General features: G+C 40.8%; 1 protein-coding gene across 1 annotated transcript in view; it reads right to left on the minus strand.

Moving 5' to 3' along the window:
- Positions 1-11,594: 11,594 nt before the first annotated feature.
- Positions 11,595-19,460, minus strand: part of LOC109410226 (uncharacterized) — a 65,641-nt gene continuing 57,775 nt past the window's right edge. The window contains exons 6-7 of the mRNA XM_062853377.1: positions 12,657-12,798; positions 11,595-12,589 (exon numbers count right to left, since the gene is read on the minus strand). Coding sequence (XP_062709361.1) covers positions 12,452-12,589; positions 12,657-12,798 — 280 coding nt within the window. The 3' untranslated portion in view covers positions 11,595-12,451. The remainder of the gene's footprint in view (positions 12,590-12,656; positions 12,799-19,460) is intronic.

Genomic DNA, 19,460 nt, shown 5'->3' on the forward strand with positions numbered 1-19,460 from the left:
ACATTGCAAATTTCTTGAGAGTTAGGCAAAACTATCTTTTTTCTTTAAAATTAAAAGTCTACATTCATCTCTAGACATCTACGAATCAGATGACGTAAAAAGTTTAAGATCATTACGATGCTTAACAGTTCCTAGTATGAAATAACAATGTAGTACCCGAGTGATAAATTTCACCCCACTGATCAATTTGACCCCGGTTTACGGTACCGTACGGGTTTGGGCCGAAGGGTCTCAGATTTTCATGAAACTTTTCCACAGGCAGGGCTCATAAAAAATTGAGAAAAATCGGGGTCGCCTACTTTGCAAAATCAGAATTCAAGAACGAAGCATCGTAGAAACAAAGTTTTTTTTTAGAAAATGAAAGCAAATTTTCTCAGAAATCGAAAAAAAAATATGAACTGGACTAAGTTTTCCACAAAATTTTCCACAGTAGAGAAAATTCGTAAAGAAAAGCCGGAAAAACTATGCCCGAACTCGTGGAAAATTTAAAAAAAAATTTAAAAGGTTTATCATGAGCTTTAATTGCTAAAATTTTTGGAATGCACTTTTTTTCGTTTTTATGGCCAATTTTGTTTAAAAATGTCCAAATGTGTCATATAAGCCTTTTTTGAAAAATCATAACTCGAGAACGAAGCATCGTAGAAACAAAGTTTTTTATTGAAAATAAAAGCAAATTTTCTCAGCAATCCAAAAAAACATATAAAGTGGAATAAGTTTTCCGCTAAATTTTCCACCGTTGAGAAAATTTATAAAGAAAAGCCGGGACAACTATGTCCGAACTTTTGCGGGTTTCAGCGACTTTTTTGGGCTTTTTTGAGGTTTTTTGGCTTGGCAAAACTAGTGTCGCTCCCCCTGGCTTACAAGGTAATTTTTCACAAAATTGGTCATAAATCAGGAAAGAAAAAAAAAGTGCATTACAAAAATTTCAGCGATCAAAGCTCATGAAATCAAAAATTCTCAAAAATATTTTTTTGAAAATTTTCCACCAATTCGGGCATATTTTTTTCGGCTTTTCTTTATGAATTTTCTCAACAGTGGAAAGTTTTGTGGAAAACTTTTTCCGCTTCATATTTTTTTTATTCTTTCCTGAGAAAATTTGCTTTTATTTTCATTTAAAAAAAATTGTTTCTACGATGCTTCGTTCTTGAGTTATGACTTTTCAAAGCAAAGATTTTTATTGCATATTTGGGCATTTTTCAACAAAGTTGGCCATAACTCAAAAACGAAAAAAAGTGCATTCCAAAAATTTCAGCAATTAAAGTTTATAACATAACCTTCTCAAAAACTTTTTTTTTAATTTTCCACGAGTTTGGGCATAGTTTTTCCGGCTTTGCTTTACGAATTTTCTCAACTGTGGAAAATTTTGTGGAAAACAATATATGAACTATTCTTTTTTGAATTCTGAGAAAATTTCCTTTCATTTTCTAAAAAAAACTTTGTTTCTACGATGCTTCGTTCTTGAGTTATAATTTTTGAAAGTAAGTAATGTCAGGGGCAAACAAAAAATGTCCATCTGAGTTTTCTGGAAAAATAAGCGGCCCTGAATTTTTCTCATTTTTTTTTGTTTATAGGGGAAATTGTGTATTTTCGGCAGTTTTGTTCTCTTCGTCATGGGTTTTTTTTTTAAAGCTGTTGAACTCCGAGTTGGCCTCAAATCTTTCCCAACCAAGCTGAATTATATGCCCAAGTTTCAGGAAACTTGGCCGACAAAAACCCCCCATGACGAAGAGAACAAACCTACCGAGAATACCCATCGTCACCCTATATCCATGAGCCCTGCCAGTGGAAAAAAATTCATGAAAATCTGAGACCCTTCGGCCCATTTTATACGATAACAAAAAAATCCCTTGATGTGTGTTCGAGTATCCTTCGAATCTCGTACAGGGTTACGGCAAGGTTTTACATGCTAGCTGTTTTACATTGCCTACGAGGGTGTCATAAGGAGTACGGTTATAAGTACGAGTGGTACACTGAAAGATGGCTTGCGGTTATGACAAGCACAAAAATGTTTTCAAATTTACTATAGCAAAACATAATCATAAACCCATAAACGCTTCTTGTGTGCATTCTGTTTCCTCTCATATCAACTGGTTCGATAGCCGAGTGGTAGCGTGCGAGCCTGGTGATCTCAAGATTCTTGATTCGAATCCGGTTGCCAACAGAAACTTTTTTTAATTGTAAATCGGGTCCATGGTAAAATTAAAAACATTTATCTGTTGAATTGAAACGAAACACAGTCTGCACAAATCAAGTGGCGTTGTACATTTATGTTGACCCTCAGAATAGTAATTTCAACCGCAAGCTGTCTTTCAGTGTACGATTTGCACGTAGTCGGTTCAGCTGCTTGGTTCGATAGTGTATAAAATAGCCTACTAGCACTATAATTTTCAAGAAAAAGATAATCTAGGTATGTACAGTTGACTCTCTACATCTCGATATTGAAGGGACCATCGAGATAGGGAGAAATCGAACTCAAGAACCAATTTGTAATGCACACTAGATTGAAAAATCGTCCGTAAAGCGCTGTTTGCAGATCAGAAGGAATTTCTCAGCCTATCTTGATGCATGGGAAATTCCTTGCCTGAATCGCTCAAGAAACCGGTTTTTCTTCGATCGCAGTACGCAGTAGCGAAGAAATGACAGTTCAAATGGCAGTCACCGAAGAAAGTTTCTGTCAGGAATCACTCAAGAAGTCTCTTGAGCGATTCCTTTCGAACTCGAAACTGCGCTTAACTAGGAAAAACCGCCAACAAACAGATGTCACTTCGCCTGCCCAGAATGTTTTGCACCTAAGAAACGAAATCTAGCAACCTGTAAAAACGGGCATATCGACATATTGAGAGAAAATCTAATCTAATCTAATCTAATCTAATCTAACACATGCGCAGCCAGTACAAGAAAGCATCCTGGAAAATAGTCGGGTTAGATTACGCCCGACTATTTTTCTTGTCAATATTGATGCTTGCAGCATATCTTAGATATGACACAAGCGTCAAAGCGGCCAGGCCTACTACGCAGTGTTTACCGCAAAGATGATTCTTTGAAATGATTCGAGTTCTATAAACTTCAGCGCAGAATCGAATCACTTCTAGAATCTACAGGGGATGAAGGATGCGTGGACATACCGTACCAAACGCTCCGAGATAAAATAATATTGTTATGAAAATACGTATAATAATAGAAAAAGAAGTATGAAACGTTCTCACCGAATTTGAATATTCCACGACATATTGAGAGAAAATCTAGAACAAAAACGAACGAGATCGCATCGAGATAGAGAGATATCGAGATAAGGAGATATCGATATGCAGAAAGGTAAAATGTATGCAGATTGAAGGGACCGACCAAACCATCGAGATAAGTAGAGATATCGAGATGTAGAACATCGACATGTGGAGAACCGACTGTATTAGAATAACTAGCCACAGAAGTCCAAAGTCGCGACTGTTCGTGTGACTAACATCTAGTTTGTCACGCCCTACGGCGTCAGTAGCGATACTAGAAGTGTCAAATAAATTTTGTTTACCAAAACAAAAGATCCTCTACAAGATGAACACTTGAAAATTATCATTTCTTCTTCTTCTTGATGGCTCTACGTCCCCACTGGGACTTGGCCTGCCTCGCTTCAACTTAATGTTTTTTGAGCACTTCCACAGTTATTAATTGAAGGGCATTCTTTGCCTGCCATTGCATGAATTTGTATATTGTGAGGCAAGTACTCGGTAATAAATTATCATTTATTACGAGTAAAGTTTTCAAAATAATTTAATACGAAAAGTGATTACAGCGCCTTTGGAGTTCTAGTGTATTTCTATTAGGTATGTAATCTAATCCAAAATCTAATCTAATCTAACACGTGTGCAACCAGTACAAGAAAGCATCCGGGGAAGTAATCGGGTTAGATTACGTTCGATTATTTTTCTTATCAATAAATATTGATGATTGCAGCATATTGAAGATATGGCACAAGCGCAGACAACAGATGTTCATCTTTGTTCTCTTCCTTGTGTAAGACTTTGTAACAGTCATATTTGAGTAAATTATGTCGTAAAATTTTCCATGTATGTTTTAAAGATTAACATCGCCATCGCAAGATCGTAGAGCTATCTACATCTTTCTTAGGTGTTCAACTAACTATCCTTTCCCGTCCCTCAGCAGTCGCAAGGATGTTGCCAGGACAGTTCTCGACCATTGGAGGATTGCGTCAGTCTTGTCCAAGACTCAGAGATTAGTCCCAAATCCCCATCCTAACGGCATATTTTGCAATCATAACTTATTTTGTTATTGATGAGTTATTTTTTTTATTTTCGGAGAAAATAACATGGAAATAAGATGAGAAGATCAAACTTCCCTTTCAAAATAAAATATTGATGAAAAATAGATTTTGTTATTGGTTTGTTAAAAATAAGAACTTTTACATAAATAATAACAGACAGTTTTAGAAAATAAGTTATTAATAATTAGTTTTGTTATGATCAAATCAAGGGCATAACCATTTCGGGAGTAATTCGCGAATAGGGCGTAACTAACAAAGCAATAACAATGCGAAAACAACAACTGAATTTTGCTGATCAAATTTTAATTCCTATTTAGAAGTAATACACAATAATTCAACTTAAATAAGGTTAATTGGTACAGTTCTGACATAGTTTCTTGTTTTTCTAAGAACACTGCACGAATTTGATATTTTTTGCACTAAAAATTGCATTTATTCAATTACGCCTGAATTGATACCTGAGAATGCTAATTTCGCCCAATACTATGCGCCTCGAATCGATATCATTTTCAGAATCGCCTTTTACTTTTCGCCTTGTTTATGATTTTGACAGAATTTCGCCATTTGCTTTCGCCGTGTTTACGTTTTGATTTCAGTTTCGCCTTCTACTATCGCCGTGTTTACGTGTTGATTTCAGTTTCGCCTTTCACTTTCGTAAACAAAACACCAAACAAAACAAAGGAGTAGAAGGCGTAATTCTTGTTTTTGTTCGTTTGGAATAGAATGGGATTACGCCTTTCACTCAATCAGTGATTTTCAATAGTTAGAAAAGTGATATCAAGGAAACTTTGTGAGCATTTAGAAGACAAATTTAGCTGCTTTTCACTCCTGCAATTACTCAAATTGTGTACATTTTGTTGGTTACGGCTTTTTCGCTAATTATTACGGATTTATGAACTTAAAATACAGTTTTTCCAATCATAAGAACAACATTTACAATTATGATGATCTCTTTTGGAAAAAAATCTTATTTTGTACTTACTTTGTTCTCAATAACTTAAAAATACAGGGGATAGACAAAATTATCGGGACAGGTAAAATTTTCACTTTTCAAAAAATGGTGGAAACGCTATAACTTTTTGAAAAATGCATCAAAAAATCTAAAAAAATATTGGAAGTTGATCAATTAGTTGTGTATCAATGGTCAAAATTTGGGGAAGATCGGGCTATTCTACATGAAGTTAGAAAGATTCTAGAATAAGTCATAATTATCCGATGGCCAACTTTGAACTGTTATATCTCCGGATTCAATGGACCAAATACAATGAAATTTTGAGCGTTCATGACTTTTATAATAAGCTTTCAAAAACTTTTGACACAACCTAAAATTGTTAACACGGAAGAAAATTATAGCGTTAAGATTGTTTTTCTGATATAACACCAAATTATCGAAAATTTCAACATCGCTTCAAAATTCGAGATGGTAATTATAGTTTATTTGAATGCCCTCTAATTGACTTCAATATAAATATGTTTTGACAGAAAGTAAAAAAATAACCGGCCATAAATTGAAAAAGTAATGGGAAGCATATTAAAATTACACCAATTTACTAAAAAGTCATAAAATAAATTAAATCGCTGTTACTTTTTTTCTTATTAATAATTTCAAATTTAGTCGAACGTTTTTTAAAGCTCATTATATGAGTCATAAACGCTCAAAATTTCATTACATTCGGTTCATTGAATCCGGAGATATAACAGTTCAAAGTTGGTCATCGGATAATTATGACTTATTCTAGAATCTTTCTAACATAATGAAGAATAGCCCGATCTTTCCTAAATTTGTTGATGCATTTTTCAAAAAGTTATAGCTCTTTTCCCATTTTTTGAAAAGTGAATTTTGACCTGTCCCGATCATTTTGTCTATCCCCTGTAAATAAGCTGTTGAAAGATTTCCATTGAGACTGCGCAGCCATGCGGCTCTTAACTTACCTCTTGTGCGACGTCCTGAGTCTCGCTTGGTTGCAGATTTCGCTCCCTCTTTTGCTTCTGTCCCCACGTTTCAATTGCGAGATCACCATGCACGAACCGTACACCGCTGGCATCCTAGATCAGCTTGTTTTTCCGAACAAAATCCCTGTTAAACATTTTGTGGAACCTCGTAATCGTGCGGTTAAGATTGTCAAGCTTGTAATCGCACCATGTTATGGGGCGAATGTTCGATCCCCGCTCCGGGCGATGGAGCATTTCGCGAGAATGGCATCTTTCCAATATACACTGGTCCAGAGATGGAAACACTCTCATCGTGAATCAACTCGCGAGTGAAAAACCAACAAACGGTTCACTCACGGTGCCGAGAGTAAGCCGTGTGTGAGTTTATTCGCACCCGCTTGCTTCATGAGTATGCAGCAAAACATAAACAAAAACACTCATGAATTTTTATTCGCGAAGAACAAGTGCAAATGCGGGAATAGCATTTTAATGTGATTTTAATAGCAAAACAAGTAATTATCCATCAGATAGTAGTGTTTTGTGCTTCATTGTTCCTGAAAAGTTGATCTATCGGCCGTGTAAATTCGTTTTTTCACAAAATTGAAAAATGTTCAGAGCTACTTCGCGAATCAATCACGAGTGCGACCAGCTTCGTTGGCTCGCGAGTGAAGGAAGTGCGAATATATTCAGGCTTCTGTTGTTCACGAGTAGGATAGCTTTGCGTTTGTGTCTGCTCAGCTGCATTCCTCACTGTTTTCCATCACTCAAGCTGCACTGGTCCATTGTATAGTTTTTAATTACAATCAGTCTATACCATTGTTAGCTGAGAACGGTGTCCGGTTATTTGGACTCCATTTTGGCTTCTTCTTTGTGAGCGAGATGGATATAGGGTGGGGCGGGGCAAGATGGGTCGCGGGGCAAGATGGGTCTGTGCCATTTTCGGGCGCATTACTCATGTTTTGATTATGTTAATAATTTTGTTAGATGACCAGCATGAATATACAAAAGTTTGGGGCATTGATTGAAACATTATTCACTCTCATTGGAAATAAAAAATAAAATGGTTTTTTGCCATTTTTCTTATGCGATACATTCCATATAATCTCCATATAAACGGCCGCGGGGCAAGATGGGTCACCTTCAATTTTGAACGTATTTTTGGAGCATTCAAAAGTTATTTATTTTTTTATACAAGACTATTTCATAAATGACTTCAATCAAGCGGAGTGAACGCTCAAAATTATAACATAAAATTATGATATTTTTTTTAGTGAAAACATCGATTTTCAAGTCGCCTTAGGACCACTCAAATCGTAAAGTTTTTTATATTTCAAATTAATTTATAAATTGTTTACTAGTAGCTCTTGTTTACTCAGTATGGCTATGGAGCATATATGAATGCGGAACAAATCTTATATTTTGACGTTTTTCGTTGAGAAAATGTGAATTACTTAAAAGGTGACCCATCTTGCCCCGCACTTTTTTCACGGCGCAAAATCGATCACTTTTTAAAACTGCTTGTTTAACATCATATGTTGTATTCAATAAATTTTTTATCGACTTTTAGCATAGCTAACTAGTGTATTAAAGAGTAGCGGACGAATACAAACCAATACGATTTGTATTTACAAAGTTATGATGATCCATCCTTAGGTGATATAGTTAAGAGAACCTCACAATAAAAGTTGAAATAAATGAAAGTTATTGTTTTTAGAGATGCTGCTCCACAATACCATCAAGTTGGTTTGTTGTCTAGTTAAATGTATAAAATAAATTAAATTTCAACTTGTAGTCCAGGATTTAGACATATTTTTGTTGGTGGACAACGTGTTCCTGAATAAAGCTGAGTAAATACTCTTTACTCAGATCTCTGTGAAGTTTCACAGAGATTTGCTCCACGGCTTCACAGAGATTTAGTAAAGAGTATTTTACTCAACTTTATTCATATGGCCTAATGTTTATGTTTACACAATGCTACACGGGGAAACGAAAAAACTCAAAATTAGGTCTTTTTCACTCATCTTGACAGCTAAGTAAAACCAGTCAAATTTGAGTTATTTGCAAAGAACTCAATTTTGAGTTGTTTCACACATTCTTCGTTTTGCGTAAATCTAACTGTTATGAAACCAGTAGGTTTTGGATTAAAAAAACTCAAAAATAGGTGTTTTGATTTAGGGAATTTTATCGAAAAATTATTGGTTTCTGATGTATTCGCACGTAAGTAAACAAATAATTTGGCATTAAATCACATTTTATTAATTCATAGTCAAATTACATAGGCAAGGTAACGACACAATTTAACACTATTCAATCACGGTTCTATTCCTCCGTTGTTACGTTGTTGTCCGGATGCTTCATCCATCGGGTGTTTTGATTGTGGTCCGTCATGAATTTAATTTTTATTCGCTATGCTATCGGTTGTCGGATTTATGGTGTATGGCTGAAAGGAAAGAAGTGTTTTACTTAAAATTATTCCACTTCGAACGATTGTCACACGAAATATTACCTGGAAGTGGATTAAAATTGGATGGGCTGCTAGTAGAAAATTGCAGAGACAATCGGTGTGACGAAACCTGGAACATGACAGGCCTTCCGCACTTGAAAACACAAACGAATCAGCATCCTGTAAAATAAACGACTTTAACTTTCTTTATAAAGCGACCAAAACATCAAAATATACTCTTACCAAATAGTTTTTTATGCACCTGAGCGATAAAAGCACTAACTCCGAAATACAAATGGCGCTCGATTGAATTTTTCATCCAAAATCAAGTACTGCACCAGCACTTGATTTTGGATACTTTCATTATCGGGAATGAAAACAACTTCAAATCCACAAGTATCAAATAACTCAAAAGTAAGTTTTTTCGGATAACCTGAAGATTGAGTTTAAAATAACTAAAGCTAAGAACATAATGTATCCAAACAAGGAGAGTTGTGAGAGAACTTAGTTTTAGGTATTTTTTATCTCAATTTTGAGTTATTTCGTTTCCCCGTGTAGTGCAATGATTAAACTGTAAAAATATTGACATTTAGTTATTTTTTTTCGATATTTTGCTAAAATGCGCAAAGTTAGGTGCGCACACGGTATATATCTTTTAAATATACTTTCATAGAATTTGTGTAGTTCTTCCGTCACCATCAATGTCGACTTGGTTTTTTAATTTCATTTTGTGAATGTTCAAGATTGTAGGAATATTGCAAATTATATCTTCCGCTTGGATTTCTTGAATTTTACTTTATTTTTGTGCAGCATGGCAGTGTTATATTCTATAAAAGATAGCAATAATGGAGTTTCTTCTATTAAGATATCCACAGAGTTAGAAATAATACGATCGTTCGTGTTCATGGTCTATAGCATACTCATTTATTCTTTTCTTCAGATTACATCAGATCTCTTAAACTTAGAACTCACATAGATACTCCATTGAGTACCCAGCCTGAGGGTATCGTCAGATTATCCGAAAGCAGCATTTAAACATCTGCCACTACAACACCTTTCCCCTTAGAAAAATGCTTCACATACTAAACCTTTGAATTTAAATACTTCTTTTTAAACTCCGAATGTTTCTCGTTTTTGCAATCGACTTAAAAAAGAAACTATAAAATCATTCGACATTTTAGATTTACTAAGTTATGCAACTTACTATTTCAATTCGAACGAACCTAAATCTGCTATATTAGCTCGTAGTACATACGATCATTGTAAACATTTGTTAACAATTTTTACATTTGTTGAATCCAAATCCTTATTCTTCTTGTTAAAAAGATTGATAAAATGCTAACATTATAACTTAATCTTATGATTTTTTTTTGTAGACACACTAAAATCACATTCATTCATAAAAGTACCAAAAGTCAACACACATTTCACATGTTCCAAACTGTTGAATTCATGGCGATAAACACAGACAAATCTGAATGAAAACTAGCACAGCAACCGAGTCATGAACACGCCAATCGTAAACATCTCCTCCCAGAAAAAGTCAGCTATCCTCCGCTTCCGCAGTACAGTGGCCATTCCCAAACGAGTATCCAAAGTTGGCGATGTCATCTGTAGTCAAGAGGTCGGTTGAAAAACGCAAATGAATGCAGCTGCAGGCGAAGGCTTTTGAAATAATCGCCACATTATGAGGGCGCAAAATAATATACTTTGTTTTCCCTCTTCGGTGTTGTTCGGCTACTTCTACGACCAGGGGACCCGCATGCGGCAAGGTAGGCCTACTGCTCATCTTTTGCGAGTGTGTTAGTGTGACTGGCAACGCGACCAGAAGCCTAGTCGAATCCTGTTTGGAAATCGGTTTGGTTTGTCGATGGGGCTGGCCCGCGAAATCGCATTGTGTTGTTTGGGAAGGCCCGCTCGATGCATGTTAGGTAGGCGTAGTTTGTTCGAGTTTGACGTGCCTGCACCCTCCCTGTCTACGACATCATCGCCACGCATGCATAATCACATGCAAACTAAAAAGTAGTGCAAAAGAGGTGCTCAGCTACCACAGTTGATTGATGTGACACTCGTTTGAGTTACGCTGAAGATAAAAAGAAAATGGTACTCAATAGTTGACAATACAAAAATGAAATAAAATGGAGTGCCACAAAACGTCTTTTTTAACATTTTTAACAAAACCGGCTCGCCTCCTATCCACTACCAAAAATGTTGGTGGCAAAAAATGCGCGTAGAAAATAAAAAATAACGCCTCCCAACACAGTGGAATAAAAAATAGGATAAACCAATGAACCAAAAAAAAAAACGATCTAAAAACACTTGGCCTATTGCTTACAAAATGCACTCAAAATTAACAAAAAAAAATCCATTTCCGCACTAAACTTGCTCCACAAAATTTATTTAACAAAAACACCAAAAGATCAAATATCACTGGCGCGCGCAATAAAAACGGAATAATTGGACAAAAAAAATTCCAACACGATAAAAGTCACTACTGCAATAGTAGATTTTTTAATGAACTATTCGCACAAAAGCGGTTAACAAAAAAAACTGAACAACAGTCACTAAAAAAAATATGTTAACCCAAACATCACGCCATAAGCAGAAAAAAACAACGGTCGTGAAAAGCACGAAAATTACAAAAAAAGTTACATAGACGTTTTACACAGCAAATAGCACATCAAAATACACAATAAAGCGTTGTGAAATGCACAAAAAAAGAACACTATAGCACGCTTATCACCAAACAAAACATGTACTGAAAAATCCACGCCAAAAGTAAGCAATCACAGGCGGTCGTGAAAGGCACAGTACAAATAGAAATAACATTTTCTCCTCGTCGACACTGTTATATTCTATAAAAGATAGCAATAATGGAGTTTCTTCTATTAAGATATCCACAGAGTTAGAAATAATACGATCGTTCGTGTTCATGGTTTATAGCATACTCATTTATTCTTTTCTTCAGATTACATCAGATCTCTTAAACTTAGAACTCACATAGATACTCCATTGAGTACCCAGCCTGAGGGTATCGTCAGATTATCCGAAAGCAGCATTTAAACATCTGCCACTACAACAGGCAGGTGACAAGATTACAAATTTTGTACACTTCAAGTGCCGACTCAAATGATCAGTATCCATGTTTTTTTATTCACTGATATTTTTGTGCAGTTCGCCAGTCTTGCACCTTAGACTGCCACAGTATTCTGTTACAAATAGGCCATATGAATAAAGTTGAGTAAATACTCTTTACTAAATCTATGTGAAGCCGTGGAGCAAATCTCTGTGAATCTTCACAGAGATCTGAGTAAAGAGTATTTACTCAGCTTTATTCATATATGGGCTAATATATGTTTATGTATAGGTATCTTTTCCCTTAGTTGGATGCGATCCGTCATTGTTGGTGCTGATGTATCGAGTCCATGGTATCAAAAGCAAGAAACATTGTGTGTTGATGCACCGGCCCTTCTAATTTTAAGATGACGCAAGATCTCTTTCGTTTCTGGAGGCATTCTTTGTATTCCTACTGAGAATTTTCAAGGTTTCACCATTCTTCCATATTGTGAGACCTTTCCCGGTTAACCGTATACCGTATAAGGGGACATCGATATTGATCCGATAAGTTGGACCTCTCGGAACGTGTTCATTGAAGAGCCCCATCTATTGGTTCTCTGTGCAACTCCGCGCTAGTTCTATGGTCAATCACGGACCATGCTCATTACTGTTACTCATGATGTTGATGAAGTAAAGGAACCTCAGCATTGGACATACGATAACATTTTATTCCCTAGCTTGTCTCAAACTGCATCATTGTCTCCTGTTGTTCGTTGACGCTCCGTATCGTCTGCACCACCGGTGCAGATGTCCATGTGCTGCTTCTTCAGCGTCCTGGTGGCAAACACTTGCTCACACTTGGGGCACGTTTCGACACGTTTCTGCAAGTAAACCCAACAAAGTGTTAAGAAGTATGAATGTTGGAAAACCCTGCAATAAATGGCATACCCTTTGCGCTCGCATCCGTCCCATTAGTTCGCCAGGAACGGGCTTGACCCGCGCGTTCGTCTTGATGCCATGCTTCACCAGCATGTGCTTGTTGTACATGTAGTGGTACCGATGGTCTCGACCACAGCAGAAGTAGTCGTCTCTGTTGGGTAGATTGTAGATATGATAATGTTGAAATGGTTCTGACGTGTTACTAAAGTTTTGATGGTTCAATATATTGAAATGACGAATGAACATATTGTTTGAAATGCATTGGATTATCCAAATTGTTTTTGAGTTTAGAACATCTCATCTACAGTTGTGTAGTAGCTTTGGGGCTGTTCAGACACCACATAGACCAAATTTTAGTCATTTCAGAAACCCCTATTTCCCCTCGTAGACTTTTGTCCTTAGAAAATTTTGAAAATTTGTATGGAGCGTAGACTGGCCAGATCCATGATTTGACCTCCTGAAAGGTAAAGTCTTATAAATTAGTACACTACCGAAAGACGTCCCGAAATGGAGCCTTTTTCCTTCTAAAACCATGGGGGGAAATCTGCTCAACAGACACCCGAACAGGAAGGCCCAGGTAGTGTGGGGTTAAGGCCGTCTTCTATAATACAAGTAAAAGCCAGGAATACTCTCTTCTCGACCCACTAAACACATTCCTATTGTCGCCAAAACTTTCGTCTCTCCAGAACCACCAACAAGGCATTACTTCAGAGAGAGGCTAGCACACATCGCACTCTCAAGGTTAGCTGCTAGCCTGCAGCAACGAACATCGATGCCTCGCTTTGGAGAGTACATCACGGTAGCATGCTGGCGCTTGGCCAGTTTCCCGAGTGGTCCTCACCACTCCCTTTGTCTTCGGAAGGCGGGCAGGATCAACCACTGCGCCCACGTCCAACTGTTTTGCAAGCATCTAGAACTGATGCTTACGTGTAACACGATCTGACCTGCCCGTAACGAAGGGTATCACTACCCTTCAGGCCCTATCAGATGCACCCGAAGGTGGCAGACAGCAGGGTCTCCACCTGCCTCGGCCCTTACCGGGGACCCCTTTCCAACCGCGGGCTCAGATCCAACCCAGTAGACCGACGCCACGACAGCACCGCTACCGGGACTTCTTCTCCGCGGCCACTTAATCGCTGTAAGGGTCGATCTCGACCGCAGGGCACCGGTATGACCTACGAAGCCGACTTCGAACCCCTGGACCACCTCTTGTACTGCATCTGGACTAGCCATTCTCCGAGTCCACGCGCCACCTCCTCTGTAGCTCCCAGACGATATGGGTGATAGCCGTTGAAACGGCATTCCAGCTAATCTCATCCCTACACATTCTCTGGACCAAGTTGTCCGGAGTTGTGTCCTCCCCGCATGTGGCAAGCATGCGGTCACGCATTGTGCGAAAACGCGGGCACACGAACAAAACGTGTTCCGCCGTTTCCTCTAAACCATTGCACACTGGGCATTCGGGAGAATCCGCATGCCCGAAACGGTGTAGATACTGTCGGAAGCAACCATGACCTGTAAGGACCTGTGTCAGGTGGAATGAAACTTCCCCATGGCGCCTATTAATCCAACTATCTACCCTCGGTATCAACCTATGGGTCCACCTTCCTTTGGTGGAACTGTCCCACGCGCGCTGCCATTTGACCATAGAGGCCATCCTGACAGTCTTGCGTATGCCTCTTGTGCCGCGCATTTCGAAGCACTCCATGTCCTCACTGATAAGAATGCTGATAGGCACCATACCAGTAATGACACAGACAGCGTCGTGTGACACGGTACGGTACGCGCTTGCAACCCTCAGACACATAAGCCTGTAAGTACTTTCCAGCTTCCGTCGGTAGCATTCAGTACTTAGCGCGGTACCCCACGCCGGGCCGCCATACCTAAGTATGGACGTAGCAACACTAGTCAGAAGCTTGCGCTTACTGGCGTACACCGCTGAGCTATTGGACATCATCCGGGACAGTGCCGCAATAGCTGTGGAGGCTCTTTTACAGGCATAATCGACGTGGCTACCGAAGGTAAGCTTATCGTCGATCATCACGCCCAAGTGCTTGACAGAGCGCTTCGACAGGATAGTGCATTCTCCTACACTGATCTCCGTCTGCTGCGCCGACTGCATGTTGTTAACAACCGTCACCTCTGTCTTGTGGTGAGCCAGCTCCAGTTTTCTGGACCGCATCCACGCCTCCACAACCTTGATCGAGTGGTCGGTAGTCAACTTCACCTCCTCGATCGTTTCACCGTAGACTTCGAGCGTAATATCGTCGGCAAATCCGACAATCACCACTCCCACTGGGTACTCTAACCTCAACACCTCGTCGTACATGACATTCCATAACACCGGACCCAGGATGGAACCTTGCGGGACTCCTGAGGTTATGTGAAAGCACTTCCGACCCACCTCCGTGTCGTATACTAGTACGCGATTCTGGAAGTAGCTTTCGAGAATCTTGTACAAGTACTCCGGTATCCCCAGACGCAAGAGCGCATCGGCAATAGCAGCCCAACTGGCGCTATTAAATGCATTCCTTACATCCAGAGTCACTACCCCGCAGAAGCGAATTCCCCTCCTCTTATGCTCGAGTGCTTTCTCGGCGGTTTTTGTAACCGACAAGATAGCGTCTACGGTGGACCTCCCCTTCCGGAAGCCATACTGGTTGCTCGAAAGACCATTTACGCCCTCAGTGAACCGCAACATTCTATTGAGGATGATCTTTTCGAGCACCTTCCCCGCCGTGTCAATCAAGCATATTGGTCTATATGCCGACGGGTCTCCGGGTGGTTTCCCCGCCTTTGGCAATAGTACCAGGCTCTGCCTCTTCCAAGCTTCTGGGAAAACTCCCTCGTCCAGGCATTTCTGCATAGCAGACCTGAACATCTCGGGAGCCTCTGCAATAGCTACTTTTAAGGCCAGGTTCGGAACTCCGTCCGGACCTGGGGCCTTACCTACGCTAAGGGACTTAGCTATCCCCGCAAGTTCCACATCGGTGACCCTTTCCTCATCGCCAGCCCCAGTCCCCGGCTGTCCTACGAAAGGAGGCCAAGGACTAGGATCACGACGCGGAAAAAGTCCTCCAATGATCCCCTCCAACATCTCTGGAGATTGCTCTGTAGGAGCCATCACACCTCTCGTCTTGGCCATAACGATCCTGTAGGCATCACCCCACGGGTTCGTATTGGCACTCTGACAGAGACCCTTAAAGCAGGCCTTTTTGCTTGCTCTTATCTCGGTCTTGAGCGCGGCTTTTGCAGCGGCGAACACCACCCGCCGTTCGTTTCGCTCTTCCTCTGATCGTGCTCGCTGCATCCGCCGCCTAGCCCGTAGGCAGGCGCGGCGCAGGTCCGCAATCGCGTCGGTCCACCAGTAAGCCGGTGGCCTCCCATTTCTAGGGTGGACTCGCCTAGGCATGGTCGCATCACACGCACGTGAGAGCACCGCTACCAGCTCGTCGCCGTCTAAACCGATTAAGTTTCGCTCACGGCGGAGCGCTTCCCTAAATACCTCTTCGTCGAAGTATGATGTCTTCCACCTACGAGGGCTTGGCCTTGGCCTAGCCGCCTCTTCTTCTATCCGCTGTCTGCTGTTGTTGTAGTCGATACTGTAGCGAACCGCCAGGTGGTCGCTGTGAGTGTAGCCATCATCTACTCTCCAGTTCGGACTACTTGTTAGGCCAGGACTACAAAAGGTCACGTCAATAATTGACTCCGCTCCATTTCGACTATAGGTACTCTTGGTACCGACGTTAGCCAAGTCGACCAGTTGACATCAAGCATATGGTCCACTCTGATTGTACACTATTATCGATTTTTGCAGTTCAATCAAAAGAAAATTGTGCTATAACTCTCGTTAATTGTAACATTAAGAAAATTGGGCGAATGTTCCAAGTAGCCTAAGTAATTCCTGATCAAGTGCCCTTAAAATCTAATTTTCGTCAATTTTGTTACTTGGTCCCCTCTGACTTAACGCCGACCATATATAAATAACATAGAAAATAGCCCGTTTTGTTTTACTCCAGACAAGGCTTCTTAATTGTGCCACAAGAAACCTTACCCAACTTCATCTTGCTGCAAAAGCTTGTGAAACGTCAAACGCAATAATGTTTACATTGAACAAGCTGTGTGATTGCGCCAACAGATAGCTGAAAGAGTGTTCTTTAAACGGCTACGAAGCGCTGCTGTTTTGTGTTTTGGCAACATTACAAAACGTACTGTATAAAAGCAGCTGTTGTAGTGGCTGGGACTCTTACTCGATTTGCACATCTTCCGAAACATCTTCCGGCATTGAATTAAAGTGCAATAAAAGCAACCCAAATAATTTCACAGCACAGAGATGGATAGCTGTAAAGAATTTGTGTAGTAGCTATATATCCCGCTTAAAGTTTGTTTTGACAATAATGTTTACATCCGACAAGCCGTGTTGGTAAACCAACAGTTTCTTTATTACAGCTTCTAGCCGTAATGAAATCGCATAACGGCCTTTTAAGCGCTGCTGGTTTGGGGATTTGTCAGTATAACGAATTGTACTGTATAGTAGCAGCTGTTTTGTTAGTGGGGACTCCTATTCGATGTGTTCAAGTTTTCATATCTTCCGGGAAATCTCCCGGAGTTAGAATAGAGTGGAGTAAAGGCAGCCCCAGTGACAAGCAATGGATTTCTGAAAACCGAGTTTGGTAGCTGGATGGTGCTTGTTTTGCAGTCGTGTATTAACTTATGCTTTATATTTGACTAGCTTTCCTTTTATTCAGCGTTGACTGCTTTTACTCGATGGTTACACAACAGAAAGCAAATGACTGAAGCTTATAGCGCTGAAAATGTTAGTTGGGGAATCTGGTGGAATGTTACTTCCCCATGGCGCCTGTTAAACCAACTATCTACCCTCGGGATCAACCTGTGGGTCCACCTTCCTTTGATGGTACTGTCCCACACGCGCTGCCATTAGGCCAATCTGGCAGTAACTTCCGAGAATCTTGCACAGGTACCCGGGTATCTGGGCTGGCGCCATTGAACACGTTCCTTACATCCAGAGTCACTATTTCACAGTAGCGAATCCCCCTCCTATGCCGGTGGGTCTCCAGGTGTCTCTGCATTTTACAATAAGATCAGACTATGCCGCTTCCAACCCTCTGGGAAAATTCCCTCGTCCAGGCATTTCTGCATAGCAGACCTAAACATCTAAGGAGCCCCCGCAATGGTTAATTTTAAGGCCAGGTTCTGAACTCCGTCCGGACCTGGGACATTACCTACGCTAAGGGACTTCGCTATCCCCGCAAGTTCCTCATCGGAGACACCCTCTTCTCTTCGCCAGCCCCAGTCCCCAGCTGTCCTACGAAAGGAGGCCAAGGACTTGGATCATGACGCGGAAATAGTTCCTCAATGATCGCCTTCTAACATTTCTGGAGACTGCGCTGATGAGCCATTACACCTCTGGTCTTGTAGTCGAAACTGTAGCAAACCGCCAGGTGATCGCTGTGAGTGTAGCCATCGTCTACCGTCCAGTTCAAACTACTTGTCAAGTCAAGACTACAAAAACTAACGTCGATAATCGACTCTGCTCCGTTCTAAAGGACCTTGTGGTATCGACATTAGCCAAATCGACATCTAGCATAGGTAGTGCCTCTGGTTCTAGAAGGATGTGACCCATGGGCGAAACTACAGATATTTGGCAGGGGTGCGCTATAAACAAATAGTCATTAGTTCAGCAGTTTATCATTCATTGCTCAATGTCACACAGCAATGCATTCAATTTCTAGGTGGTGCCTGGCACCCCCGGTAGCTTCGCCTATGATCTGACCCCGTTGGTTCGGGGACATTACCCGCCATTACCACCGGCCTTCACCTTGTCAGCACGATCGTCATACAGTTTAGCATCTGCGTGAACTACTCGATCGACCACCGAGGAGGCGCATAACTGTCCACTCCACAACTGTCTGGGCTGCGTTACAGTGGTTCAGATTCAACTGAATTACCTGCACTGTGATTGATCAGCTGTGGCTCTTCTCAAGAATGGACATCTTGCTTGAATCTCCCGTTGTGTGCATGCTGTTCGCGAATTTCTCTGAACAAATCAGACACTTAGGTAGCCTCATGTAGCCTTCCTTGTGACCATCGTCGCTGCATTGCTTACACACGTGCTTTTCTCCTGTCAGAGCCTTTGTACTCCCATGAGTGGTGTCCTGATTGCAGACATCTGAAGCAAACCTCCGGTGGCTTGTGCAAGGTCAGTTGACATAGTGTCCCTTCCGGACCTCGGAATGTTGTCGCCGTGCCGTGACGAGCTCTTCCGCGTCCGTGATCTCGTCTGGGTTTTTCACCTTTCTGAGTCTCATCCGCTGTAAGAGCCCTCACCTTAACAACCTCGCTAAGAGCAACATTAACGGCGGCTACTATTCGAGCAACCCACGCAGCGCTACCATTTTGACTTAACCACCCTTTTCCACACCGGTAGCAATCAAATTAGTCACCCTGATTCGTATCGGGAGGGTTGTCATATTCTCATTGCATTTTTAGCAGCGCAACTGTCGCGCTGTTATATTTGGTCACCCACCCATAGCGCTACTATTTTGCGAGCGCATCTAGCAGCGACCGGTAAAGTTTGCTGCAATGATGGAGGGCTACCAAACGGGGTATAGAAGCGCACCGTTAAAGGTGCTCTAAGGGCCTCTTCCGTCAGACTTTTTTAGACGGCGCCCTTGCGTTCCTTGTTGCGCTTTGGCTCGATGATCATGACATGATTACAGGTAACATTGTTACCTGTACGAGTACGTCTAATACTGCGAATGTCAGCTCCCAGATCTACGAGCTTGGCGTCGC

Source organism: Aedes albopictus, chromosome 2 (assembly GCF_035046485.1).
Source record: "Aedes albopictus strain Foshan chromosome 2, AalbF5, whole genome shotgun sequence".
In the NCBI taxonomy this organism is placed as follows: domain Eukaryota; kingdom Metazoa; phylum Arthropoda; class Insecta; order Diptera; family Culicidae; genus Aedes; species Aedes albopictus.